Source organism: Eschscholzia californica, unplaced genomic scaffold (assembly GCF_041429995.1).
Source record: "Eschscholzia californica isolate CP2 unplaced genomic scaffold, dmEscCali1.0.p SCAF_1, whole genome shotgun sequence".
In the NCBI taxonomy this organism is placed as follows: Eukaryota; Viridiplantae; Streptophyta; class Magnoliopsida; order Ranunculales; family Papaveraceae; genus Eschscholzia; species Eschscholzia californica.
In genome coordinates, this window is record NW_028238198.1 from 34,244,009 (window position 1) to 34,270,564 (window position 26,556).

A 26,556-nucleotide genomic window follows, 5' to 3' on the forward strand; every position below is an offset into this window, starting at 1 on the left:
TAAGTTGATATTTCTTTTGTCAGTGGCCCATTAGCTCAGTTGGTTAGAGCGTCGTGCTAATAACGCGAAGGTCGCAGGTTCGAGACCTGCATGGGCCACTTTTTTATATCCGAATTGTTTGACTACGTTGGATCTTTTCGAAGTGTTTTTTTTTGGTAAATCCAAGAGTGTATGTAATCTTTTACTATTTTATCTGAGTAATGTGTGAATGTTATCTGCAATTTGTTAACACTTCCTACCAACTTTTAAAAGTCAAAAGAAAGTTATGGAGCTCACGGGGGGTCTAATAAATAATAAGAGACTATCTTCGCACGTTTTATCAAGCGTATTATTATTTAGGCTAGCTTATCAAATATGTTTTATGAGGTAATATAGAACACTTGGGCCTATCATAGAAAAGCTTAGCTCTCATATACCAGGACGAAAAAGACCTCTAATAAGACTTTTCTCGGTCTTCTTTTCTTGTTTGATTGTCTCTTTTGATAAGAATCTTTTGGTATTGAAGTCAATAAGTTCTTACATATAAACTCTTTTCTGAAAACAGTTAATACAGTTTCTTTCTTTCTCTCTCTCCCTCTCTCTCCGCTAGAAAAAAAAAGGTATTGCAGGAATTTGGAAGGAGGATCTTGTAAAAGGTTAGTAAAATTTTGTTTCATACTCTAAATTAGTTTCATAAGCATTGACTTGACACATAAATAACCTAAGGAATCCTATATGAACAATCTTTAGTAATTGAGAAGTGAATCAATGTTGGTTCTGGTTCCCTAAATTTTCGAAGTACTTAACGAAATTCTGGAAAGACTTTGTATGCTGAACTTAGTAATAGGGACACAACTCACAAGGAATTCTTTCTCTATACAACTTTTACAACAACCTCCTTTCTGTTGCTATTTGTTTTGACCAGCCATGTTTTTTTATCATCTTTGTCTTCTTTTCATGGGGAATGTGCATACAACGCCTATGCTAGTCAGGGTCGTGCGGATCGGGCATCTGCACAGGGCCCTTGTCATGGGGGGTCTTGTGCGCGCGTCCGACCTGCACTCCCAACTGGCTAGTAGTCCTTCCATAATCAATGTGAGATTATCCCAACGCGAGGTCATCTTAAGTGCATTATTAGTTTACAAATTTAACAAATCCTTTTCTTTCGATTTTGTTATAGGAAAAGGATGAGGGAGGCTCACTTGGGTAAACATACTATAAAATCACATGGAATCAAATTAGCAAGAGAACACGTGCTTGACTGGCTTATCTTTTTGCTTCTTGTAGTTATAGATATCATTCTTAATATTACTAATCCATTTTATCGCTTTGTTGGGAAGGATATGATGACTAGTCTGAAATATCCTCTTAAAAGCAACACAGTTCCTGTCTGGTCTGTTCCTGTAAGTTATACGTTTCACTATAAGTATTAATTTACTTATTATTTACTTTGTGATGAAAGGTTTACCCCATTATAAAAGTAATTGCAGTAGTTAATGAGTTTTTTCTTTCTGTTAGCCAGCTCTATGCAGTTGTGTTGCCTCTTATCATATTTAATGCTATATATTATCGTAGAAGAGACGTTTATGATCTGCACTATGGAATACTAGGTGATATTCTTACTTTCTTAGATACTCATATTGTCAACTATATAACATTAAAATTCTTTTAATAGAACACTTTTAGTTGCAGGAAAAGTTTTATAAATTTGATAAGGATGAAATGTATTTTCTGCAAGAGTAGGCCTCTTATACTCTGTGATGATAACGGGAGTCATTACCGATTCGATAAAAAACGCAGTTGGTCGGCCTCGTCCAGACTTCTTCTGGCGTTGTTTTCCGGACGGGAAGGATGTATGCTCCTTTGTTCAAACTAAGCACAGTTCTCTATACACGCGCGCGCGCGCGCGCGCACACACACACAGAGAAATATTGCGTTTCTTGAGCATGAGTTACTTGCTCTGCTATTTTTTAGGTATACGATGGACTTGGAAATGTTGTTTGTCATGGAGTGGATAAAGTGATCAAAGAAGGACATAAGAGTTTTCCAAGTGGGCATGCTTCATGTATGCAATGGTCTACTTCTATTAAGGTTCTTGTATAATCTAAACATGACAGGAATGTCCCTATTGCAACTCATGAATATCTATGCTTCATTTGCAGGGTCCTTTGCAGGTCTTGGTTTCCTTTCCTTATATTTAGCGGGAAAAGTAAAGGCTTTCGATCGTGAGGGGCACATCTCGAAGCTATGCATTGTTTTTCTTCCTCTACTTGTTGCATCTCTTGTTTGTGTTTCTCGAGTCGATGATTATCGGCACCATTGGCAAGATGTGTTTGCAGGAAGTCTCTTAGGTTTGTGGCAACGTAATTAAAGTTTTTTTTCGTTAAAATATATTTCGGGCAAGTATTTTAGGCCCAACTTACAACTCGTAAAAATTCCTACTTATAGGTCTAGCAGTGGCGATGATTTGTTACCTGCAATTCTTCCCACCCCCGTACCATAATGAATGTAACGTATTCAGACCTTTGTCATTTACCTTTTGTTTTTATTTTGTATTAAATTTTGAAGTGACTCAAAACTAATCGGCAATGAGTGGAGATGTCCCAAATAGATATTCTTCGCAACCAATAGTCCTACGACTCCTCACATATTGCAACTTATAGCCTAAAATGTGTCTTCTTTGTTGGCTGAAATTTTAGTTGTTGGGGCCTAATACGTGTTGGCGTAACTTCAATACCATCTTAAGTTTGTTGGCATCTAATTCAAAACCAATTGCCAATAAAGGAAGAGACCAATCCTAGATATCAGATTGAACACTTCCTTTTATGAACTCTGGGCTTTTTTGCAAGACTCAGTTCTACCATTTGTATAGGTTGGGGACCTTATGCATATTTTCGCATGTTGAAAGAATCACGAGGTCGACAGGGAACTAACTCGGAGATGGCAGAATTCCAAGAACCAGTCTAAAGATGTGAACATACATGTATGGGTATAGCTGGAGTACATGATTCAGCCATGGTTGAACTGGAATCTGGCATGATGTAACTATGTAGACATCTTTGTTTAAGCTTCTGTGCATTATTAACTTGATTTAGTACCTCATATTGTACTAGTACATACCAAAAATGTGTCTGTTTGACAAGAAAATAGTAATGTATCTTCTTGTAATATTGTTTTGCTAGACATCGTATTTCTGTAGAAGACGGTATATATAGTGTGCTTCTTGCTTATAAGTGGATTTGTAGTTTTACTAGATTTATTCATTGATTTGGAACTAATTATATCCGATAGAAGAATGTCCTCGATGTATTTGTATTCAGTATCAACTAGTGAGCAGAGGAAAATATAAGTAATTTTCGTCAAAAATCTTTCTTTTTGCCCGTTCACCGAGAGAAGGCTCAGACTCAACAATGTAAGATATCATATGACTAATTATATCATGATTATTTTGATACAATGTAAGACATGTCATATGCAAAACATACAACTGTGTTATGCCGAAATGTTGTTTTGTCTCTCTGAACTCTCTAACGATGGAGTATTTGTTTTACATAGAAACATTGATTTGACCTTAAACCATTTGACATTTTAATTTTTTTCTTAAACTATGTGAGATCATTTTAAAGATCATTTTGACATGGATTTTATTATATTTGATCCTCTAAAACACTGTGTTGATGACAATGGACCGTCCACCACCTTTTGGTGTATTGGTTGAATACTCTCTCTTAAGTCCGTGAGGTCGTTGTGAGAATAGTCCCACATGGGAGAAGAGCTATCTAGTCCTCTTCACTCATTGTTAATTAGTTTTGTGTTGGATGACCGCAAATTTAACATGATTTCAGAACTAAAGTCACACGTGATAGGTTTAAAAACCACACGTGTTCCACGTTACCCGAAAAAAAAAATCACGTGTCAAGCTAACCACCCCACACGTGAAGGGGTGTGTGATAATAGTCCTACGTGAGAGAGTAAATCAGTTTATTTTTTTTAACAAGGATATAAAAACCCGTGGGCTGACGGGTCGGCCCAACTTGACCCGTTTGACACCAATAGGACTAGGTAAGGACGGCCGTGAAGTCAATCCATCTAGTAAGGCGTCCGGAGGAAGTTTCAGTTTCCACCAAAACTCCCTATACCCGTAATAGTATAAGAAGGATTCGGAAAAGTTGAGCGGGGCTAAATCATGATTCAAAACTTCAAAACCTTGACAATAATTTATCGACTTCCTTCTCGTTCCAATGGTCTCCTTTCTTCTCCATCTCTCTCTCTCTCTCTTTCTCTCTCTAGGGTTTCTATTTCCTTTGTTGAATTTTGATTTCCTTCTTTTCTTATTGCAGGACAAAACAACCGAAGAATTCGAACCTCTCTTTGATTACAGTCGTGTTCAGCCTATCGATATTCTATCCATCGACGGTACTCTCTCTCTCTCTCTCTCTCTCTCTCTATCTATTATCTGTTTCTAATTTAATCAATCTGTCATGAATGAATTCGTCTTACAAGCTAGTAGTTATAGTTTTCTCTCTCAAATTTTAACAGATGATGATTGTTCTGATACGGAAAAAGCTTTGAAATTGTCTCCTCCAAAACGGAGAAAACTAGAAGACGATAATAATAATAATGATGATGATTCAATTGTTAGTAATTTCTTTCTTGTTTGGGTTTTTTTTCAGATTTAACATCTTAATCCGATTTGAATTTGAATTGAAAATTTCCACTTTTTCCCTGTTAAATTTTAGGGTTGTTTACCTGGAAAGAGCAGTGAAGTTGTTAGTGTGGTTGATGAAAAGGAGGAGGACTGGCTTCTTCCTCCACCTGTGATTCTTAAAGCTTCAAGAAAACCACAACAGGAGGATTCAACAATCAAGGAGTTGAGGTGCACATTGAACCCTCCTTTTTTTTCCTTTCTGCCTGATTCGAACTCACTCTATCCGTTCTTTCAGAAGCATTGTTATATTGTAGAATTGTTGGTTCATTTATAACTACGGTATCATCATAATACTGATGGCCCTTGTATTGTATCAATGAATATATACTGGAGAGAGAGTGAGAAACAAAATTAGAGGGAAAAAAAGAAAGAAACACTATCGATTAGTAAGCTAATTTCTCATCTCTGTGGACCTCACTGGTAGAAGGAAGAAAGGAGCTTTGTCTTAGCACTTGTCTATTTGTAGTTTACCTAGGAACAAAGATTGTTAAGTCGAGGCTAGCTTCTGTTCATATTCTACTAATGTTTGGTATAAGAGAAATTCCATGGAGCTGTACAGATGTCTGTCATTTGGTCATAAGAAAACTTGCTGGGTTGGTCAAGGTTCCCTTGTTGAAAGGTCTCCAAGGCGAAGGACGGAGTAGTTTGAATGTATTGTTTAAAAGATGGATCAAATCCTTGATGAAGTTAGTGATTAGGATCAAGAGGAAGAAAGGTATTAGAGCTTTTGGTAAGTCTGATAATAGAGTTGACCTGAATGTTACCATCTTGCTATGTCTGAGAACATTTTGTGGAGGCACATAATAGGTTCTAGTGATTCAATGGAAGAGGGACAAGTACACACGTTAAATATGGAAAATGATAATGTCACAACACCGGCCGGGATGAATTTAATGATAATTTGGTAGAACTGAGCAATGTTTTAAAAAACATTTTTACGCCTCGATGCGCTCGAGGCATCAATCTCATATATTTTAATTTAGTTATAGTATTTTATTCTATTAATAGTATGTTTTATTGAATTTGCTTGTAGTACTTTAGAACATTAATTTTTTAATAGTAAAGTTAAAGGAGATGAATGCTTTCGTTCAGTTCTACCCTTTTGACTACCTCTAGAAGTTGAAGAAAAACAAAGAAAGTTACTACAACACCGAGGTGTAAGTTCTAATGCGGCACACCTATATTTTGCATCGAGTAAGCATTGGAACTGAGTGAGGACTTGCTTACTTGGATGAGATGGTGGACTTAGAAACTATTTGTATGGCCTCTTTTGTATGGGGCATGGAACTATTGGAAGCTATGGGTAGTAGAGAATGCCAATTGCCAGAGTTCGAATAGCTTATTTATTTAGTTATTACATAGGGCACTGTCAATACTCAACAGTTGAACAATTCATTGGGTGAAGAACTGGACGAAGGTGAAGTCAGATGGGGTGATGAACTTTTTTCCTAGCTAGGAACCTGTGGTAATGTATTTTAGATTTGGACCTGGTTCCTGATATTTTTCAGAAGTTCAAGCCATTCTTATCTTTCATTTTCGGAAATACGGAATTGGCGTAAGTGATGACTTAGGTGGCACTAAATGCTTGAGGTTGAATGAGAAATCAAAGTTATACTCCAATTTGTGGACGCACAATTAAAGTAGATTTGTGGCCATGGTCATTCTTGTTATTGTTTTGCAAAAGTTGTTTACTTGTGGCTCTCTTAACAGATCTATATAATTTTTATTTGCCCTTACTAACAACAAGAAAATGAGCAGCCCTATGCTTACTCTTTTAATAAATTCTATGAAGATTATTATATCTTGAATTTGACTCCTATTGTTTTTACTGTCTTTACGTGGTTACATGGTGCTGGATCTGTGTACACAGATGAAGATTGACCACATAGTTGTTAAATATCATTTTCAGGATTCCATGTTTATTTAGTTGAACTTCTTGAGAAAAATGATTGCAGTAGCATCTTTTAAAAGTCAGCGAAAAAAGACCTCCTGTTTCCCAATGAATCTCATAAATCGGATCTCTAGCTTATATTTTATTTTTCTTCTGCTCAGAGCTTTAATCCCATTGTGAGGTCATCATAATTTCCGTTTATATGGATTATGGAAGTGGTTTAGAAATATGTTTTGTTACTCTCAATTTGATCGAGTATCCTGAATGATTATTTGTTTTCTGATTTATGAGAATATTACCCGATTTTCATTTTTCCTGTTTTAACATATTACAAACACTTTGGTTTTCTATGTAGGTTAAAGAAGCAGGAATTAGCATCGTTTGCTCTATCAGCTAAAGATGTGGTGCGAGCTGTAGAAGAGTCGGCTAAAAGGGACCTTTGTAGTTCAGTAACTCCTGAATCTGAAGTGGATAACTTTTCAAAAAAAAAATCTGAAGTGGATAAACCATCAAAGGTTCAGAATGATAGACCCAAAATTGTTATTTCTATCCAGGACAAGGATGGACCTAAGCAATTTCGTGTATTCACGGTAGAACTTGACTCTCAACACTTCTTTAAAGTTTTCCTTCTTTATCTGCATGTTATTAGCTTATATATATATATATAATTACAATCTGATTCTTACGATTTCATGCTCTGCCAAATCATGCTATTACCTTGATTGCAACTTTTGTTTGTAACAATCTTTCACTACTACAACCCACATTTATGGTTCTTCTTTGGGTCTCCATCTTGAATCTGCCGCACTTACATGTTTTATTTGGATATATTGTTCTTATTGTAGGATGAGAAATTCGAAAGAATATTCAAAATGTATGCTGACAAAGTTAAGCGGGAAATACAGAACTTGGTTTTCTGTTTTGACGGTGATAAAATTAGTCCTACTGTAACTCCTGCCACCCTTGGTATGGAAGATGACGACATAATTGAAGTTCATGTGAAGTCAGCTTAACAACTCTAAGGTAAAAACAGATCAGTCTTTTATTCTTCAAATTTTTGCTTTGAAAGCAGAAGACAAATTCTCAGTGTCTTATGTTCTTGAGAACTATCAAGTTTATTGAACAACTTATGAGACAATTTTTTTGCTAAAAGGAACATGAAATTGTGGTAAACCTAGAGGCTGGTTTTCTTCTTTTTTGTTTATCAGCATGTTTTAGGTTTTTGTCAGATGAAATTGCCTTTATTTGTTATTTAATTTTGTGTCAACTTCCATAGAAAGTACTGTCTATAATAAGTGAAACAATGTAGATAAAGAGATTTTGAGAAGCTCAATAAGGGTTAGGTGGTTTAGGTTTATGTTATTATTAGGATTTAACTAGTCCTAGTCTCACTTGTGTAATTGGATTTGCCCCACTCTAACTTGTTTTGGCAGTCTACAAATAGCCATTTTTTTCGACTTATTGTATATTTGAATTAAATGAACCTAAATTCAGTTTGCAACATCTACTTAGACTAGTAGATGCACAAGTCATAAATGTGGAGAAGAAAAAAACATTCTGAAATTTGTATCGAGCGAATTCGAAGCTTGACAAAAAAACGAACCCCAATTCATTATATGCTAATATCCTTGACTTGGAAAATGTCGAGTTTAATCGTCTGTTTTTTTCTCAATGCAAGGTTTGCGGTACCAGTAAAACTAGATGGGTTCCAACTTCCATCTCTTATTTTTCTCCTTTGCTGTTTTATAATTGTTGGAACTATTTGAGAGGGAAGGAAGATCTGAAAGAATTTTAGGGAAAAGTTAAGAGAAATAAATTTAGGGGAGAAAAAAAGATTAATCATTAGAAAGAAAAGTGAAATCCCAATTTTGGGCAATCATCAAGATCAGTTGGCTCTGATGGTTACCAATTACAAAAGAAAAGAGTAAGAATATATTCAACCAGGTCAAAGATCATTGGATATTAGAGGTTCTCAAAATTTTTATTCTTTTAGTACTTCTAATGTTCTTTTTTTGTTGAAGAATAGTACTTCTAATGTTGGTCAATGAAGTTTTATATTGAAGTTACCACATCAAGTACTCAATTGGGCCAATGGGTTTGTAGGGCAAAGAGAGAGAGAGAGAGAGAGAGAGAGAGAGAGAGAGAGAGGTTTTGGCGTAGGTAGGAAGAATAGATGTTGGTGGAGGGATGGGTTTGTTTTGTAGTCCACAGCTGCTACAAGGAAGGATTAAGGAGGTCAGAGAGTTTATATAAGCTACTAGTTAAGAAACAATCATTTTTCTTAATAGTTGCTTCTTTGTCACAACTTTAACTAACTTCCTTCTTCACCTGCTTTCCTTTCAAATCTGCTTCTTATTAATGTTTGGTGGACTAACCTAAAACTTGCAAATCAAACCTACTTATAATTGGAATTTCCTTTTTCTTTTTTCTCTTCTATTTTTATAAATTTAGACTTATTTTATATTTCAATCGTGATATGAAAGAAATACGTTTTAATAACTTTTGTAGTTTGAGACAGAAAATAACTAGAGTTTAAATTTGACTCAATTGTCTTTGACACTGTTAAAGTTAAGCTTAACACCGTTCAATTGAAAGTTGATACAGTATAATAGTATATTAGTATATGTTTGCTACTTTTTTTTTTTTTTTTGTTGAGGAGTATATGTTTGCTACTTAGTTCCATATGTTATCTAATACGATTGTAATTATTATTAAGTGAAGAGGTAAGTGAAAAAATGAAAATAAATCTTGGATCTTTAAATTAAAGAAAATACCATAAAGAGATTATCTATTAGATGGGAGAGAGTATTTGTGTAAATTGAAAGAAAATATTGCTTATATCAAAGAGAACACTCAAAAGTATAAGAAATGTGTGACCCTTACCAACAACATTAAAATGGGTTTAATGGTGGTATGTTAGCAGGACAGGCCCGAACATGTGACGCATAGAGGTGGATTCGATCCCTTGACTTCTCATACAAAAGTGAAACTCTTGAATCACTAAGCTATAACTTGATTCATGTTTTAAATTTGTTTAAAAATTAATTATTGTTCCGCGAATAACACATATAATTCGATATATGAGGCTCTTGACTAGGCCGGGGCCCAAAACGACCGCTTTGGTTGCTTTGTGCCCGGGCCGCCCCTGTATGTTAGCTTTAACAACATAACGTTAATTCTAACAACGTCAAAGTTAATTGAGTCAAAGTAAAATTTTAGTTAATTCAAACTATAAAATTTGTTAAAAACATTTTTGCAACCTAAATTCAAAATATGTCCAGTAGATGATTGACAAACATAGATTGTAACATTTCAGCATGTGTTATTATGTGACACAGATATGTCTAAGTAGATATATGATAAACACTGATTTGTCACCAAATTATAACTGAGAGCCATGATATCAAAACAAAAAGCTATACATGTATACAACTAATGCAAACCAATCCTGCCCTCAAGAGAATTGGTAGCCCTTAAGTAAATATGGCTAGTGAGAGAGGTGGGATGCCAGTTTTCTCAACTAAAACTTTTTGGTAGGTCAGGCCGTCAGAAGTGACAGTGGTGGGCGTCTTACCGATGGACGGTATCAATTGTATCACCCGCCCGGATCAATAAGAGACCTCTCAATTATTTCTCTCCAATGGCCTCAAGCCCGTGAGAGCCCACCCATTGTCGTGCCTATGTTATACATTTATAATGGTATCTCTCGATACTGGTGGGTGAAAAAAATATCTGATGTGGTGATACTCGCTACTCGGGCAGTCCACGAGAGACCACGTACACTCACTACGTGAGACGGGTCTACTTGACTCGTCAAACGGGTAATTACTGTTCGAGACATGTGCAAGACATCCAGTTGAGGTACATAACCGTTTTCTCCAATCACTTACTACACGATCGGATGCCTGAACCGATTAGCCTGCATAATTATGGATCTCTATATTACGTGCAAAGAAACAAATGTCTTCAGATACTCTTGACTCTTCTGTTAACCTTTTGTTATTTTCTTCGTTCTCTCGCTATCTTTCTAATCTTCTCCCTTCCTACCTTCATGTTCTCTCTCTCTCTCCCTGATTTTAGTACGTGTTTGCTAAATTTGTATTTGGTCACCGTGAATGTTAAAAGCTCAAGTTTCAGTTTTGTATTTCAGATATGATATCACATATTAGCGAAAATAAATTGTTGTTCTTGTTGTTAGTCTTTTTTTTCCATAATCCGATAGAAATACACTCGCCTTGACATCGTTATCGATCAGTTACTCACATATGGACCGGAATGAACATTAAGATTCTCAACCTAGCTTGAGTACACATTAAATAATGACTTTGATAACATATGCAATCTCTTAAAAATAGCAGTCCTAAAATACAGACAATGTGGAATAGTAATAAACCTAGCCAGATGCAACATGATGTATGTGTATGGTCTGTTTGATTGAGGCCTGAGTGCCTGGCCAATAACGAGAAAGTAAAACCTTAATAAATTCTGACAAACCGAAATTACTAGGACACCCTCGTGTTGTTCTTTGATTAACGGTTTTGGACCCTTGATAATTTTTAGACGAAGATAGGAAACGCCCAACTTCTAAAAAACAACTAACCCTAAATAGAGAAGGATGGCATTGATGTAATTTGGTGTTAATCTTCATCTCATTTTAGGTACCCTTTGGAGACCCTAATTTTATGTGGGGACCGCTTATTTTTCCTGATAGAGAATTCTGAGACGTACAATTATTAATCTAACGGTGGAGATTGTTGTTTAGATAATCGTACGTCTGAGAAAATTAGATAGTGGGTGAAAACGGGAAAGTGACGCTCGGACGTGCATCGTCTCTGTAAAAAAGTAATAATGAAGTTTGTTACGCCACGTGGGAAGATACTTGCCACATCAGATTCACGGTTGTGTTTAGTGTGGGTGTGGGGACCACAATTCTGTTATAAGACGATTTGTTCTTGAGATCCTCCGTCTCGGTTCCCTTCACTGTTAGCATGCTCGATACTTCTCTATAAAGCTTCTTCTTCTTCTCTTTCATTTCATTTCAATCCCCACTCTTTCTCTCTCTCTCTCTCTCTCTCTCTCTCTCTCTCTCTCTCTCTCTCTCTCTCTCTCTATTCCACCGCCGCTCTATCTTTCTCTCTCTACACCAGCGCGATCTCTATCTCTCTAGAGCTCTACTCCACTGCTTTCTCTCTCTAGATTTTTTCTATTTGACGCTAGCTTCATCATCAGGTGAGCTAATAAGACTATTGCTAATTTCTTCGATTAACTTTGTTGATAATCGATTCATCAGAAATTGAGTTTTCATGTTCTTCACTGAGATTTCTAATAAATGTGTTTGTCGAACTAGTTAACTGTAATAATGAATTAGGTTTTCTTATTCTTCCTGTTTAGTGTTCTTGATTGTTGAAGAAATTTGTTAATAGTTGATTTGTTAATTTGCTGTTTCTTGCTACAAATCCTGTAGAATTGAATCTTGTGCTTCAATCCGATCTTTTTATTTTAACGATTCAACTTTATTTTATTCTTGAATAAGGATTTGTTGTATTTCTCCGCTTCAATTTCATTTTCCATTTGTTTTTGTAAGTCAATTTTGTTCTGATCTTAACCTAGATCTCTTCTTATAAATCGATTCTCAATTGTTTTACTGATTTCTCTGTATCATCATCTTCGTCTGTTCACAATTCTGAAATACTTCCTTTGAGCAATTGCATCGATTCTCTTCTGAAGTTTTCTTGCTCTGTTTTTTCCTTAACAGAATGCAGAAAGACGAAGCAATCGCATCCAATTCGAAATCAGATTTTTCACCAATTCGTTCTATGAATGAACGCTATGCATCTCCAAACCAGAATCAATCGCCGACTCGATTTAGCTCTTTGGAATCATCCATTTTCCCGCCAAAACATTATTCCTCTAATTCCGGTTACATCATTCCTTCTCCGTCATCATCCAATGAAGATAACGATTATGTGGCTACTGAAAATCGCCTTTACCTTGCTCGACTCACTTTACAGTACCAAGAATTGATAGATCGTTATGGATTATGCCTCACTTATCTTGAAGAAACTTCGAATCAAGCTGAAATTCTACGACAAGAGAACACTACTCTGAAAATGCTTAACAAAGATCTGAGCAAGCGTTTGAGTATCTTAACTGAAGCTTCACTTCATCATCAGGATCGTTTCGTTTCTTCTGGATTTCCATCGATGTCAATAATTAACGATTTCAGAAGTCTTTGCATCGGAGATAATGGAGGATTGCCTAATACCAGTAGAGTATCGCCTAATGATTTGGTTCCATTAACCAGTCCGACGAGTGTATTCGGAATCAACAATCGATTTCAGCCGGAGATGAAGGTTACTCCACAGAGAGTTTCATTACCTAAAAGTATCTCTATTCGTTCAAGTGCTTACCTGAAGATGAATCAAGCTGGCATTAACGCCGCCGCTGCTTCTCACAGAGCAAATCGACTTCGCGTCGCTTCCACTCCACCAACCGCGACAGGAACGGTAAATTATTTTCTCTTAATAACCTAATTAATCACTATTTTGTTTTCTAATCAATTACTCCACTTGTTAATTAATTTTCTGGATCACTAATATTAGGTTTTCCAGTAATTGATTGAGAACATCAACTATTTGTCTACTAATTAGTCACTATCAGTTCAATTAGGTTTTCCAGTAATTTGTTCGGAAGTTAATTAACCAGATATTCTTCTGTTCTTTCTTAATCTTAATTGTTTCAATATGTTGAATATTCTACTTTTTGATTATCTAATGACTATATTATAATTATAATATTGATTATGTGGAAGTTTAATTAAATTTAGATATGAATTTGGTCTTAACTTACTAGTAATATCATTTATTTGTTTAAGAGTAATTAATATTGGGTGTAAATTGGAACAGCAAAGAGTCTATGTACCAGGTGCTGGAGAAAGCAAAGAGGAAGATGAAGAACCAGTGGAGTTAGATGTATACAATCAAGGGATGTTCAAAACAGAGTTATGCAACAAATGGCAAGAGACGGGAGAGTGTCCATATGGAGATCACTGCCAGTTTGCACATGGCATAAGTGAATTACGACCTGTCATACGCCACCCAAGGTACAAAACTGAGGTATGCCGAATGGTACTTTCTGGAGGCAGCTGTCCTTATGGTCATCGATGTCACTTTCGCCATGCCTTAACCGAGCAGGAGAGAATTACAGGTACTACTACTGCCTAAGATTCTGAAAGTCTAGAGAGAGAGAGAGAGAAAGAAGCTAAGTAATTGGGACACTACACGTATATTGGTGGGAGGATTGTGGTGTATATAAAGTGCACATCCAAATTAATAACCGGAAGACAAGTATTATTAAGTATAATAAATCATAAGAATTGGTGAAAAAAAAAAGAATTATAAATATAAAAGATATAATATTAGTAAGATAGATAGAGAAGTCTAGCTAAGTAAGACACCCTCATATTCATATTATTGTCTATCTCTTTTTAAGTGAAGCTAACTATGATCTCCTAGTATTATTTTTTCCCCTCTATATCATTCATAATGGACTAGATATTCTGTTGAGGGCGTAAGGTTTAATTTTTGTAATAATGAGATCAGGGAGATAGAGTAGTGCCACAAATGTCTCTCCTTCTTGTATGTGGACTACAGTACTGTTATTTGTTAATTTCTGCTTTGTTTCTTGGATGTGGACTACAAACAAACTTCACATTTGTATTTCATGATGAATGATTCTTGATGCCTGCTGGCAATAGTAATCAATATCCCATTGTTAATTACTTCATCTCGGTTGCTTTTTAGTTATGTTTGAAATTAATTGGTATCGTTAATTATCGTATCCTTCTGCTTTTGTTTGTTTGACCTATCATATAATGAGTGGATGAATCTGATTGATTATCATCATAGTTACATTGAAGTACATGTACTATTATGTACACCAAATAAAAGCATTTGCCCGAATTCGACTTATCACAGTAAAGGAAATAGTCACTTGAAGATATTTTAGATGATAGAGTTAAGGCTTGTTTTATGTCTGACTCGAAAAGATTCATAATCGATCTTTAAAAAACACAATCCCCACTTTAGACCGTTTGTGTATATGCCGTAATCAAACCTGAAAAAGATGGGTTTGTTTTTTATGAATTGCAATAGTGTACTGGTTTGTAAGCTACTTAACTTTATTTTGAAGCTTCTATTCTAAATTGGAAGAATAAAAGTCTCAAGTAGTGAACAAAGAAATGAATGACCTAATAAAATAAGCGTTTAACTACCTTGTGGGTCTTATAGTATATGAAACTTCAACGTCACCATCACCATCACCAACCAATAGCAAATTCAGTAGGAGTGCTCTTCTAAAATTGACTTCTCAGCTACTCCTTGTGAAGACATGATCATATGCTTGCTACTCACTCATCTATCATCCATACTCTATAGAGTGAAAAGGTAAACTGATAGAGTAATCGCATTATGCATGCATTAAATTTAAAACCTAAAAGTCAGAATTGTTTGAGATTTGACCTTAATTTGAAAATCGGTATATGTTCTCTACTTACTGTACAGTCTTTAATTAACAAATAATGACTATATATTGGTGGTTCAGTATTTCAATTAGGGGAGAAGATATCTAAGATATACAATTTACAAGCCATACAGGGTGAATTAAGTAAAGAATACTTTCTTAAGGGGCGATAATATGACATAATAATGTTAGGACCATCAATCCAGTCAATAAGGAACATACACGACTAAATAACTACCTATACCTGATTAGAAAATGCAACCAACCAAGAAAAAAGAAAGTGAGGAACCAATTAAGTCTTCTTTTAGATACTTGCTAGGCTTCCTAGAGACTAGTTTTCAGCTGGTTGCATCGGCTCTCCTTCGTGCTCCAACAAAAAATGAAAAAAGATCTTCAAGAAATGAAGAAGATGGTCAAGACTTTCAAAAAAGAAAAAAAGAAAAAAAAGGAGATGGTCAAGACGTTTTAACATGAGGGTGGAAAGTGGGCAAAGATATACCCATACAACTTTTAATTTCCACCTGCGCTTAGCAAATTTAAGTGTCAATGAATACTCGAAGTGAGCTCACTTTTAGAAGCCCAAACTCAACTTCGGATGATGGGAAATTACAAGAGAACACTGTTACTGGCCCAACCCCAAGCCCTTTTGACTTGGTCAACATGGTTGGACTAAATCTTTAATAAACCTGACCCCCCAAGGCCCCAACCATTTACTACCACGTCACCACCCACCACACATCATCATCTCTCCTAAATCTTTAGTACAGTGGTACAACGGTAGAAACGGCCGTACTCAAATAATATCCTGAAAAGGTTAGCTACTTAGCTCGTTGTGTGGGAAAATCAATTTGCCCAAGAATTTCGATTTTGTGCTCTTTGGTATACCTAAAAGGGTGCCTGTATAGGCGCCTCCGAAAACTGCTATAGGAGCCTCCCGAGGAGTTTGACTACAGTCAATACCCGACAGCTGTAGGCGCCCCCCATTCGGCCAAACCAGTCCGAGGCCCAGTGCATTTCTTCGGGAATGGGCAAGCCCGAGAAGGGTCGGACTATCCAGTCCGAGAGGTCTCGGGCCGGGCCAGTCCGAGACCTTGTTTTAGGTATCAGATTGATACAATCGGAGCCCTCTTATCAATCTAAGCCTTTAATGGATTCTCCCCTGTGTTTTCATGGTTGGGGTTCTTCATTCATGGTCAGGATTTTTTATTTCATGGATTCTAAGATGAAAATGCAAAAATACCATTTGATAATAGTTAGGGTTCTTCCTTTAATGAGGGTTCTTCTTTTCATGGTTAGGGTTCTTTGTTTCGTTGATTCAAAAGATTGAAAACTCAAAAATACCATTTGATAATCGTTATGGTTCTTCATTTCATGGATCAAGAAATTTCAGAAAGATGAAGCTTTATTGGTTGAAAAACTAATAGCTTCATCAGTTTTAGTCGAGAATGCAGATAATATTAGATTGGATGAAGGAATTGAATTCAAGATTCGGGGAAGAAGAAATTAAAGTTATACCTGCAGGGGAGATTAAGGTGATTCATGGCTTAGGAAAACACAATATTGTAGTTGGGAAACACCATTGAATTTTGGATTTTAAAAAAAGTAGAGAGAGCACGATGAAGAGAAGAAGAAGAGGGTTGCTCGGGAGGCGCCTCCTGAGTTGTACGGGGTGCGCCTACAGACGGGAGGCTCCTATAGCAGTTTTGGGAGGCGCCTATAGACGCACCCTACCTAAAAAGATGAGAGTCGATTTTCATTTAAAAAGGATTAGAAAATGAGTTAAAAACTTTCCCATTTAAAAGACGAGGAAATGGGTTAACAACTCCCTTCGACTTTTTTTTCCCTTCTCAAGCCTTCTCAGCTTCTATCTTAGAACATTTCCAATTCAAAACTTAAAAAAATCTCTATTCATTCTATGTGTTCAGTTCCAATTAAGTTTCTCACTTCTAATAAGTCACGAAAATAAAGATCTTCAAATTTTTTGTGTCTCTGATGCAAAACTCTAAACTTATCTTATTTACTCATCAGAGATAGTTATTTTTGTAAATAAATAGTTAGTTATTTAGAAAATATAAAAGACTCTATTTTTGTTGGTTGAAAATCAAATATTGATGAGTTGGACAATAGAGATATCCTCTTAGTTGCCACCTAGGATTTTTAGAGTTTTTTCTTAAAACTCATCTCCAATGCAACACTCTATTTGGATCTCTAAGATGACGTGTCGAGGGTGGAATAGAGATATCTCAAGAGGACACTCTATTTCTAGAGTGTCCTCTTGAGATATCTCTAATTGTCCAACTCATCAACATTTGATTTTCAACCAATAGAAATCGAGTCTTCTATATTTTCTAAAATAACTAATTATTTATTGACAAAAATAACTATGCCACATAAGTAAATAAGATAAGTTTAGAGTTTTGCATTTGAGACAAAAAAAAATTGAGGATCTCTATTAAGGCCACATAGGAGTGAGAATCTCAATTGGAACTTGACACATAGGATGAATAGAGATTTTTATGAGTTTTGCATTGGAGATGAGCATCTCCAATGCAACACTCAATCTTAGAAACTCTGGGTGCCACCTAGGATTTTTAGAGTTTTTTCTTAAAACTCATCTCCAATGCAACACTCTATTTGGATCTCTAAGATGACGTGTCGAGGGTGGAATAGAGATATCTCAAGAGAACACTCTATTTCTAGAGTGTCCTCTTGAGATATCTCTAATTGTCCAACTCAATATTTGATTTTCAACCAATAGAAATCGAGTCTTTTATATTTTCTAAAATAACTAATTATTTATTGACAAAATTAACTATGCCACATAAGTAAATAAGATAAGTTTAGAGTTTTGCATTGGAGACATAAAAAAATTGAAGATCTCTATTAAAGCCATCTAGGAGTGAGAATCTCAATTAGAACTTGAAACATAGGATGAATAGAGATTTTTATGAGTTTTGCATTGGAGATGCTCTTAGAGATATCTCAAGATGACGTGTCAAGGGTGGAATAGAGACATCTCAAGAGGACACTCAGTGTCCTCTTGAGATATCTCTAATTGTCCAACTCATCAATATTTTATTTTCAACCAATAGAAATCGAGTCTTCTATATTTTCTAAATAACTAATTATTTATTTACAAAAATAACTACGTCACATAAGTAAATAAGATAAGTTTAGAGTATTGCATTGGAGACACACAAATATTAAAGATCTTTATATTCGCCAACTAGGAGTGAGAATCTCAATTTAAACTTGACACATAAGATGAATAGAGATTTTTTCGAGTTTTGCATTGGAGATGCTCTTAGACTCTAGAAATAGAGTGTCCTCTTGAGATATCTCTACTACACCCTCGACACGTCATCTTAGAGATCCAAATAGAGTGTCGCATTGGAGAGAGTATTAAAAAAAAAACTCTAAAAATTATATATGACAGACACTAAGAGTATCTAAGATCGAGTGTTGCATTGGAGATGCTCTAAACTCCGTTTTATATTAAAACTACACCATATTTTTGTACTTTTTCTTTTGATGAAATATAGTTGCATTATGCCTAATAATAGTTCCTAAGGGGAGGAGGGATTGAGCGGCGATGTTTGATCAAATTTTGTTGTTGCTTAATAAAATTGTGTTGCAGTACATGTCTATAGAGTATAGTCTATTGCAAACTCTCGGTTTTAGCTTCGCTTTCTTCACTTGTGTAAGCATTAGAATCGTAGTTTTTGTTGCCCTGAAATTTTTCACGCATTGTGCATTATAAGGCCTATATCAATAATCTTATAAGTAAGGGAAGTAAATGATGGATCAATTCTTAATTTTATGATATAAAAGAGTCCATTATTAAGCTCGGGCTAAAACTGCAGGTGCCCCTTTCTTTCCTTAACATTCCTCATGTGTAATTGCAACGTGATTTATATACATATGATAATAGTCTAAATTTTGTTTATGATTAAAATCAACATGTTATGGGTTGACAAAATCACCCCATTTTATGAGTTAAACATGTGGCTCACATGAAAGAGAAGTGGGAGATAAAAGGACACCCCACCTTCTTCGATATTTTCTACACCTAAACCCAATCCTAAGATATTCCGTCGGTATTCCGGTTTAAGCAGACACCAAACTCATTACATCAGCATTTGGTTAATGGGAGATTTAGGTGTCTTGTAGAATTGTTTTTGCACCCTTATTGGGGCGCCTATAGAACCACCATTGTGTAAAATATAAAGGTTTCTTTGTATTTTTTTATCTTTTCGCCAGTTACGTATTATGTTTTACTTTTTCGCTAAAGAATTTTCTTGTAAGAAAGAGCTCACCTTGTTGTGGCGTTGGTGTCCCATCAAATTTTTTTTTTTCAGTAACAAATAAAAACCTTCAACAAAAAATAAAAATAACAAATAAGAAAACATTTCTACAACTTCTTGTTATTGCACGAAGAGTTATTTTTTTTGGCCCCCTACTTTGTGACCAACTTTCTTTATGACTTTCAATTTAACGCAAATTCAAATTTGGTCCCCTATTGTTAACACCGTCAGTTAACTTTTTTGTTTCCATAATTATATTTGTTATAAAATCGATTTTGTAAATTCAAAATTGACCCTTCTTAAATATGGGTTGATTTCCAATTCTTTTTTAATTTATTTAGAATAAATTAGGGGCCTAAAATGAAATTTGTTTTGAAGAGATGAAAGACACCTCATCACTCTTCCATTTCACCGCCTCTCTCCTCCACGTCATGTATCTTGCCAACTCATCATCTTCTTCGATGAAGGTAGCCTGCCCGACAAAAATTTTCAGCGACCTCCACATATTTTTTAATTTTTTACTCTATTCTCTCTCTTTCTCTCTAATCTCCCTCTCTCTAATCTGTCTCTCTTTATCTCTCTCTCTAATATCTCTCTATAAAATCAACAAAAATCTGAAAACTGATTTTGGGACATCAAACAGTAGGGGTGAGCAACAGTCGGTTGCTGACCATTTAAGGTCAAGCCGAAACCAGACCAATCAATAACAGTCTAAATCATCGGCCGAAGTCGAGCCGATTAAACCGTCAACCGACTTCTTTCGACCCGGTTCGGTTCGACTCGACTGAGTTCGGTTGGTCGGTCAGGTCGAACTCATATAACCAAATGAAACATGAAGAAAAAAAAATGAACTTAAGTAAACTATTACCTATTTGAATACCTAAAAATCTATTTCTTAGTTTACGATCCATATTAAGTAACGACAATTCATTTATAGTATTACATAATGTATAAAATTATATGTGGATATCTCATAAAAAATATATAGATAAATTATATATATTTATGTATAGTTCGGTCGGTTCGGTTTTGACGGTTTTCCAAAACCTAAGCCGAAGTCAAACCAAACAATAATCGGTTGATTGTTTTTTCAGAGCCGAACATTGTTCGGTTCGCCCTAAAAATCATTCTGTTTGGTTCGGCCGAGTTCGATCTGGTCGGTTTGGTCGACCGTTGCTCACCCCTATCAAACAGTTTGCATCTTCTTGTGTGAGAACGTGTTTTAACAACTTAGTTTGAATTGCATAAAAACTAAACATATCCGATATATTAAGGTGTCGTTTGGCAACACTAAAATAAGTTACTTTTTTACTTAGTTAAGTAGAAAAGTCAAAAAGTTAGTTTGATACGCAAAAATTATCAACTTCATTTAAGTTAAAATTTGACCTTTTTTAGAAGTTAAATTTTTTTTGCTTTTGACTTCAAAGTAAAGTAACTTTATTTTGAGACATGCATGAATTTTACTTGACGATTTTTTTTTTGTTTATCTCAGCTTCACTACCACAATTAAACTTTTACCATACCATTCTACCCTCACCACCACCACAACAAGCATTGCACCCCCCCACCACCCTACCTCAACTAGCACCACCACACTTTAACCACCACCTTCGTACCACCATCATACACCATCACACCTCGACAACAACTGATGAGACATGAAAATGTCCCATCTGAATCTCTTAACTCGGGTTAGTTAGTCCAGTTCGAGCCGTTATTATGATGAATTGTTTGTTTCTCTTTCCCAGGGTGTTTCTACTGAATTGAGCGCGAGAAATAGATAAAAACGGGAGAAGCACACATCTAGGGGCATTTTGGTCATTTGGGAAATCTGGTAATTTTGGTCAACATTGGTGCTCAGATGAAAGTAGAGTCCAACGGCGAAAACGAGAGTGGAATCGGAGGTCGGACCAGAAATATAGAGCGAGTCAAAGTTGTGGTCAAACAAAATCAATTGACCAAGTCATCCAGAGACACATGGCACAAGACCAAACGTTCATTTGAAATTTCCAGTAGACGGGTAGGCACCGGCGGGACGTTTTCGGGATTAGATTCAGTTCTGATCCCATGCAAAACGAGGCAGGATACCACAGTACTTCCATGCACATCAAAGAAAATCGGACAGTCAGAGTTGACTCCGTACACCAGGCGTGATCTGTGAGGTGCGTTGCAACTTCTTAAATTGGCCCGCGATGCACGATGAATACCCACTTAGCAGCTCGTCCAAGATTCTTTCTATTTTCTCTCTTCCTTCTCTCTCGTCTCTTTCAAACTGTTAGGAAAGAAAGAAATGGAGATTTCAAAAGCAATAAAAAAAAAAGGAAAGAGATATTGAGAGAGAGGCTGAGAGGGAAAGTTTCTCTTCAGGATTTACATGGAAAGCTGGATATACTTTGAAGATTGATAGTTGGTGATGGAAGGAGCTCGGCTGGAGAGGATTTTTTAGAAGAGAAATGCTACGTTCACGAATTGAAATGACGAAAGAAAAATCCGGAATGACGTGGCGCACGAAATTTGAAACTTTGACTTAATCTGGGCCGATCATTTTTAACGGCCCAGATTTATTTATCTCTCCCCACGTCAGTATTTTCCTTTCTTCCCCAATTCCCGACTTTACAGAGAGAGATTACCAGAGGGAGACTAGCGGAAGTAACTTTTGGGATTCTTTTTCTCCTTCTTCTTCATCCGATCAAATAGGGGAGAGATTACTGGAGCTCGCGTTATCAATGAGGATGATGATTCCATTACTTGCTCCATAAAAAGATTCAAACATTTTAGGTTAAACTTTTTGATTGGTTGAAGACTAGAAACATTTTCGTTATCAATCTTTCTTGAAGATGCAAGAATCATCTCGCAGTGATGATGATGATGATGATCGGTCAAGACTAGAAACAGAGGATCTTTTCTTGTTTTTTTGGATTTTCTTCCAATCGGATACCAAGAAGACTATATAACAGTGAAATCAGAAAGAAAAAAGACACAGAAATCGAGCTCGAAAACAGAAGAAGATCTTTAGAAGCAACCTGATGAGAAGAATCAAAGAATATCGCCATTAAAGGAAGTCCGTTGTTTCTCTCTCTAACTATTTGTTTCTCTCGCTAGGAGACTTGAAGAAGGAGAGAAGCTGACAAAGGAAAAGAATGACGTGGGAAGTAAAATACTGACGTAGAAAACTAAATAAATCTGGGCCGTTAAAAATGACCGGCCCAGATTAAGTCAAAGTTTCAAATTTCGTGTGACACGTCATTCCGGAATTTTCTTTCGTCATTTCAATTCGTGAACGTAGCATTTCTCTTTTTAGAAATGGAAAGAAAGAGAGTGATGGAGGCTCGGCTATAAGAAACAGTGAGGATCATCACTTGGAGGGATCTCGGTTTTGGGGGATGTTTCCTCTCGAGCTCGACCTATAGCAAAACCAGAGAGAGAGAGACAGAGAGAAAGAGGAGAATCATCTCTCCACCATTGAAGTATAGCCGAGAGCTAGAGAGAGAGTGAAAAAGATTATATCTTAAGTTCTGTTTCTTTTCTTCTTCTTTTTCTTATAACTCTTCTCTTAGTGAGAAAGAGAGAGTTAGATAGAACGAGTTGAGAGAGAGAGAGATACTGTAGAGAGAGAAAGTTTGAATTTATAAATCCATTATCATCTTCTTCTTCTTCTTTCTTTATCATCACTCGGTTATAATTATTAGAGAGAGTTTCTGTATTCATTAGAGAGAGAAAGAGAGAAGTTTGGAAAGAGAAATAAAGAGAAAACAGAGAAGGAGAAGAAAAACCAGGGAAGGAAAATTATTTTCTCACCTGGAAATCGTTTCCGGGAAGACGAGAAAATAGTTTTCCCTAAGGGTCTGTTTGGCGGAATTTTGGGAAAAACAGAAGGAAATCATTTCCCTAAGGCCCTGTTTGGTTTGGAAATAGCGAAAAAGTTAAGTTTTCTTCCATTCTCTTTTATTATTCATATTTATTTAAATCTCGATCATGATTAGCTAAGACTCTCCATCTAGGGTTTTACGATGAAACCCATTTTTGATCTTTTAGAGATATAATTTTTAGAGTTAATTCCTATATGGCCCCCTACTTTGTGACCAGCTTCCTTTATGGCCCCCTTTTTTTCGTAAATTCAAATATGGCCCCCTATTTTCAGACAAATGTCATTACTACCCTTCTTAATTCTAAATTTAAAATAATAAAAAAAATTATTTCCACCTCACCCCTCTCTCTCCACCTCATCTCTCCCTACACCTCATCTCTCCCTACACCTCACCCCTCTCTCTCTCTCTCTCCAATTCACCTCTCTCTCCTACTCACCCCTTTCTTCTCCGGCAAGGTGGCCGGCCGGAAATTTTTTCCGGCCGGCCACCTTCAAAGTAAAACAAAAAAAAAAAAATTCTCTCTCCTCTCTCTCTCTCTAAATTTTTTTTTTTTAAAAAATCTCTCCACTCTCTCTCTCTAAAACTCCGGCGAAGGGGGTTTCCCTTCGCCGGAGATCTGTTCACGAACAGATCTGTTCGTGAACAGCAGCTCTGTTCACGAACAGAGAGCACTCTGTTTTTGTCCCGAAGAGAAGATACTCAACCCATTCTTAGCTCTCTGTTTATATAGAAAGGAGAAGAAGAATTAAAACAGTCCCAAAACCAGCCAATCCTCTCTCTGTTTAAGAATAAAATCCATCTCGAATCCTCCCTTGATTCTCTGAAAATCTTCACATCCCTCTCTCTATAATATATCTATGATCAAATCTTTTCATCAATCACTAATAGAAATCTCCCTTTCAATCTCTGAAATCTATATTCTGACCTAACCAAGATCAGAGTAACTTCCCAAAATCAAGCCTCTCTCTTTATTCTTTTGATTTCGAATTCTATCTTCAGCTGTATCAATATATCTCTATCTCCATAAACAGCTTACTCTTTGAGAAGATAAATCCCAATCTCACAGCTAACACCTTCTCTTCAATCTTTCTCTTCCATTCTCTTTTAAGATTTCTTTCTGTTTATAACTTTGAAGAAGGAAAGAAAAGTAGTGAAAATACCTCTGTAAATGGAACTAAAGAGATAAATCTCTTTCTCTCTCTCTATAGATTCCTTCCCTGAAAAACTCAATCTCAAATATCTGATCTTCAATCATCAAAGAATCACCTCCAACCGAGCTTCTCTCTCCAAAAATAATCTCCTCAATCTCTGTCTCTCTTTCTGTCTCTCTAATGTTGGCATGTTTAATGGAAGCAATCTCTGTTATATAACCAATAAGGAGAAGAAAATCACCTCCTTTTCTTCATTTTTTGAATAAAAATGGAAAGCAATATCATCTCTAAGAAAATCATCCAGCTATCTCTTTCTAAATTTCTCATGAAATCCTTCCAATCTTTCCTTTCACAATCTCTTCAGTTAAGAGCAATATACCAAATCCCAACTAATCGAATCCCGGCTCCTTAAAATATCCAAGTTTCGGTTCTCCCTGTTTTGAAGACAAAGAACTCTCTTTCTATGATGATCCCATGCCCTCCTATTTCTTTCTATTGTAAACAATATATTAAGCTTGTTCGTGAACAGATCTCCGGCGAAGGGAAACCCCCTTCGCCGGAGTTTTAGAGAGAGAGAGTGGAGAGATTTTTAAAAAAAAAAAAAAAATTTAGAGAGAGAGAGAGGAGAGAGAAATTTTTTTTTTCTTTTTTACTTTGAAGGTGGCCGGCCGGAAAATTTTTCCGGCCGCCCACCTTGCCGGAGAAGAAAGGGGTGAGTAGGAGAGAGAGTTGGAGAGAGAGAGAGAGGTGAATTGGAGAGAGAGAGAGAGAGAGGGGTGAGGTGTAGGGAGAGATGAGGTGGAGAGAGAGGGGTGAGGTGGAAATAATTTTTTTTATTATTTTAAATTTAGAATTAAGAAGGGTAGTAATGACATTTGTCTGAAAATAGGGGGCCATATTTGAATTTACGAAAAAAAGGGGGCCATAAAGGAAGCTGGTCACAAAGTAGGGGGCCATATAGGAATTAACTCTAATTTTTATTGATTAACTCTTGATTAATGCTTCATAGTTTAATTCGTTTTAGTTTGATAAATAGATTTTCTTTTCACTATTTATACTTTTCGATTTGATGCATCGTGCTTATGTTAAATCATTTGACGGTTCATACTTATTAATTGATAAATAGTAGTTTAGAGATTTATTTATTTAAAATAAAATGATTACATTGTTATGTTTTATTCGGTTTTAACGAAAACATCTCCCGGAATTAGGATAGTTCATTATCCGAAATTCTGAGTTATAAAAAAGAGAATTAACCATTTTAAGTATTTGTTTCTAAAAGTGATTTTATGTGGTGGAATCCTAAACCCTAGACTCCTCTCCCCATTTGAGTTCATTTTCATTCCCGTAATTTTATTTTAATATTTTATTTATTTTATTTTAAAAACCAAAACCAAATCATTTTACAATCTTATTACTTCCTAATTTTAGAATAGGTTTAACTAGTCTCTGAGGAACGAACCGGACTTACCGGAATTATTACTTGACGCCCGTATACTTGCGGGTGGTAACCTATTTAGGAAACTTTCTAGGCCCATCAACAACCACCTCGTAGCTCCACCACCACTATCACCGTACCTTCACCACCACCACCGTACCTTCACCGCCACTGTCACCACCACCACGGTACCTTCACCACCACTACCACCACCATACCTCCATCAGTACCACCTACATATCTTATCCACCACCTTTACCACCATCACCATACACCACCACCATAACCTGTCACTATCACTCACATACCCTATCAACCACCACCAAAGTATTTCCACCGTTACCACCACCACCATACTTCAACCATCATCGCCACCATCATACCTCCACCACCACCATAACTCCGTCACTATCACTCACATACTTTATCCACCACCAACACCGTATACCAACCACCACCGTATTTCCACCATCACCACCACCGTACTTCCACCATCAGCACCACCACCGTACTTCCACCACCATCGCCACCATCATACCTCCACCACCACCGCTGCCACCATTATACCTCTCTACCACCACCACCATCAAACCTCAACCACCACCACAACCCGTAACCATACCTTCATGGCACCACCACTACTACCAATCTCACCACTACTTCGTATACAAGACTAATCGTGGAAATCATGAATAA

The 26,556-nt window shown here is 36.2% G+C and overlaps 3 protein-coding genes and 1 non-coding gene across 4 annotated transcripts; all 4 read left to right on the forward strand.

Annotated features, from left to right (window-relative positions):
* Positions 1-24: 24 nt before the first annotated feature.
* On the forward strand, positions 25-98 carry TRNAI-AAU (transfer RNA isoleucine (anticodon AAU)). The gene has a single exon. It is a non-coding gene; the product is annotated as a tRNA-Ile (tRNA).
* A 499-nt stretch (positions 99-597) lies between these two features.
* Positions 598-3,144, forward strand: LOC147566298 (putative lipid phosphate phosphatase 3, chloroplastic). The gene is made up of 8 exons (XM_086668306.1): positions 598-635; positions 1,160-1,382; positions 1,502-1,589; positions 1,723-1,832; positions 1,954-2,044; positions 2,142-2,330; positions 2,428-2,487; positions 2,852-3,144. Exons 2-8 carry the CDS (start codon positions 1,167-1,169, stop codon positions 2,944-2,946), a joined length of 849 nt encoding a protein of 282 aa, XP_086524432.1. The 5' UTR covers positions 598-635; positions 1,160-1,166; the 3' UTR covers positions 2,947-3,144.
* A 917-nt stretch (positions 3,145-4,061) lies between these two features.
* Positions 4,062-7,751, forward strand: LOC147566299 (Ubiquitin-like superfamily protein). Its single transcript, XM_086652768.1, has 6 exons — positions 4,062-4,223; positions 4,320-4,395; positions 4,519-4,616; positions 4,719-4,855; positions 6,934-7,168; positions 7,424-7,751. Exons 1-6 carry the CDS (start codon positions 4,221-4,223, stop codon positions 7,589-7,591), a joined length of 717 nt encoding a protein of 238 aa, XP_086508894.1. The 5' UTR covers positions 4,062-4,220; the 3' UTR covers positions 7,592-7,751.
* Positions 7,752-11,542: 3,791 nt separating this feature from the next.
* On the forward strand, positions 11,543-14,358 carry LOC147566300 (Zinc finger C-x8-C-x5-C-x3-H type family protein). Its single transcript, XM_086668310.1, has 3 exons — positions 11,543-11,807; positions 12,334-13,084; positions 13,484-14,358. The coding sequence occupies exons 2-3, from the start codon at positions 12,335-12,337 to the stop codon at positions 13,799-13,801; spliced, it is 1,068 nt and encodes a 355-aa protein (XP_086524436.1). The 5' UTR covers positions 11,543-11,807; position 12,334; the 3' UTR covers positions 13,802-14,358.
* The last annotated feature ends 12,198 nt before the right edge of the window (positions 14,359-26,556 follow it).

What these genes read in the sequence shown, in the direction of transcription:
- LOC147566298 (XM_086668306.1), top strand. Translation starts at nt 1,167, where the DNA reads ATGAGGGAGGCTCACTTGGGTAAACATACTATAAAATCACATGGAATC. An exon ending in TCTGCACTATGGAATACTAG is followed by an intron (nt 1,590 to 1,722) that starts GTGATATTCTTA and finishes CTGCAAGAGTAG; the next exon opens with GCCTCTTATACTCTGTGATG. An exon ending in GTTTGCAGGAAGTCTCTTAG is followed by an intron (nt 2,331 to 2,427) that starts GTTTGTGGCAAC and finishes TCCTACTTATAG; the next exon opens with GTCTAGCAGTGGCGATGATT.
- LOC147566299 (XM_086652768.1), top strand. An exon ending in TCAACAATCAAGGAGTTGAG is followed by an intron (nt 4,856 to 6,933) that starts GTGCACATTGAA and finishes TTTTCTATGTAG; the next exon opens with GTTAAAGAAGCAGGAATTAG. An exon ending in AGCAATTTCGTGTATTCACG is followed by an intron (nt 7,169 to 7,423) that starts GTAGAACTTGAC and finishes TTCTTATTGTAG; the next exon opens with GATGAGAAATTCGAAAGAAT.
- LOC147566300 (XM_086668310.1), top strand. Translation starts at nt 12,335, where the DNA reads ATGCAGAAAGACGAAGCAATCGCATCCAATTCGAAATCAGATTTTTCA. An exon ending in CACCAACCGCGACAGGAACG is followed by an intron (nt 13,085 to 13,483) that starts GTAAATTATTTT and finishes AAATTGGAACAG; the next exon opens with CAAAGAGTCTATGTACCAGG.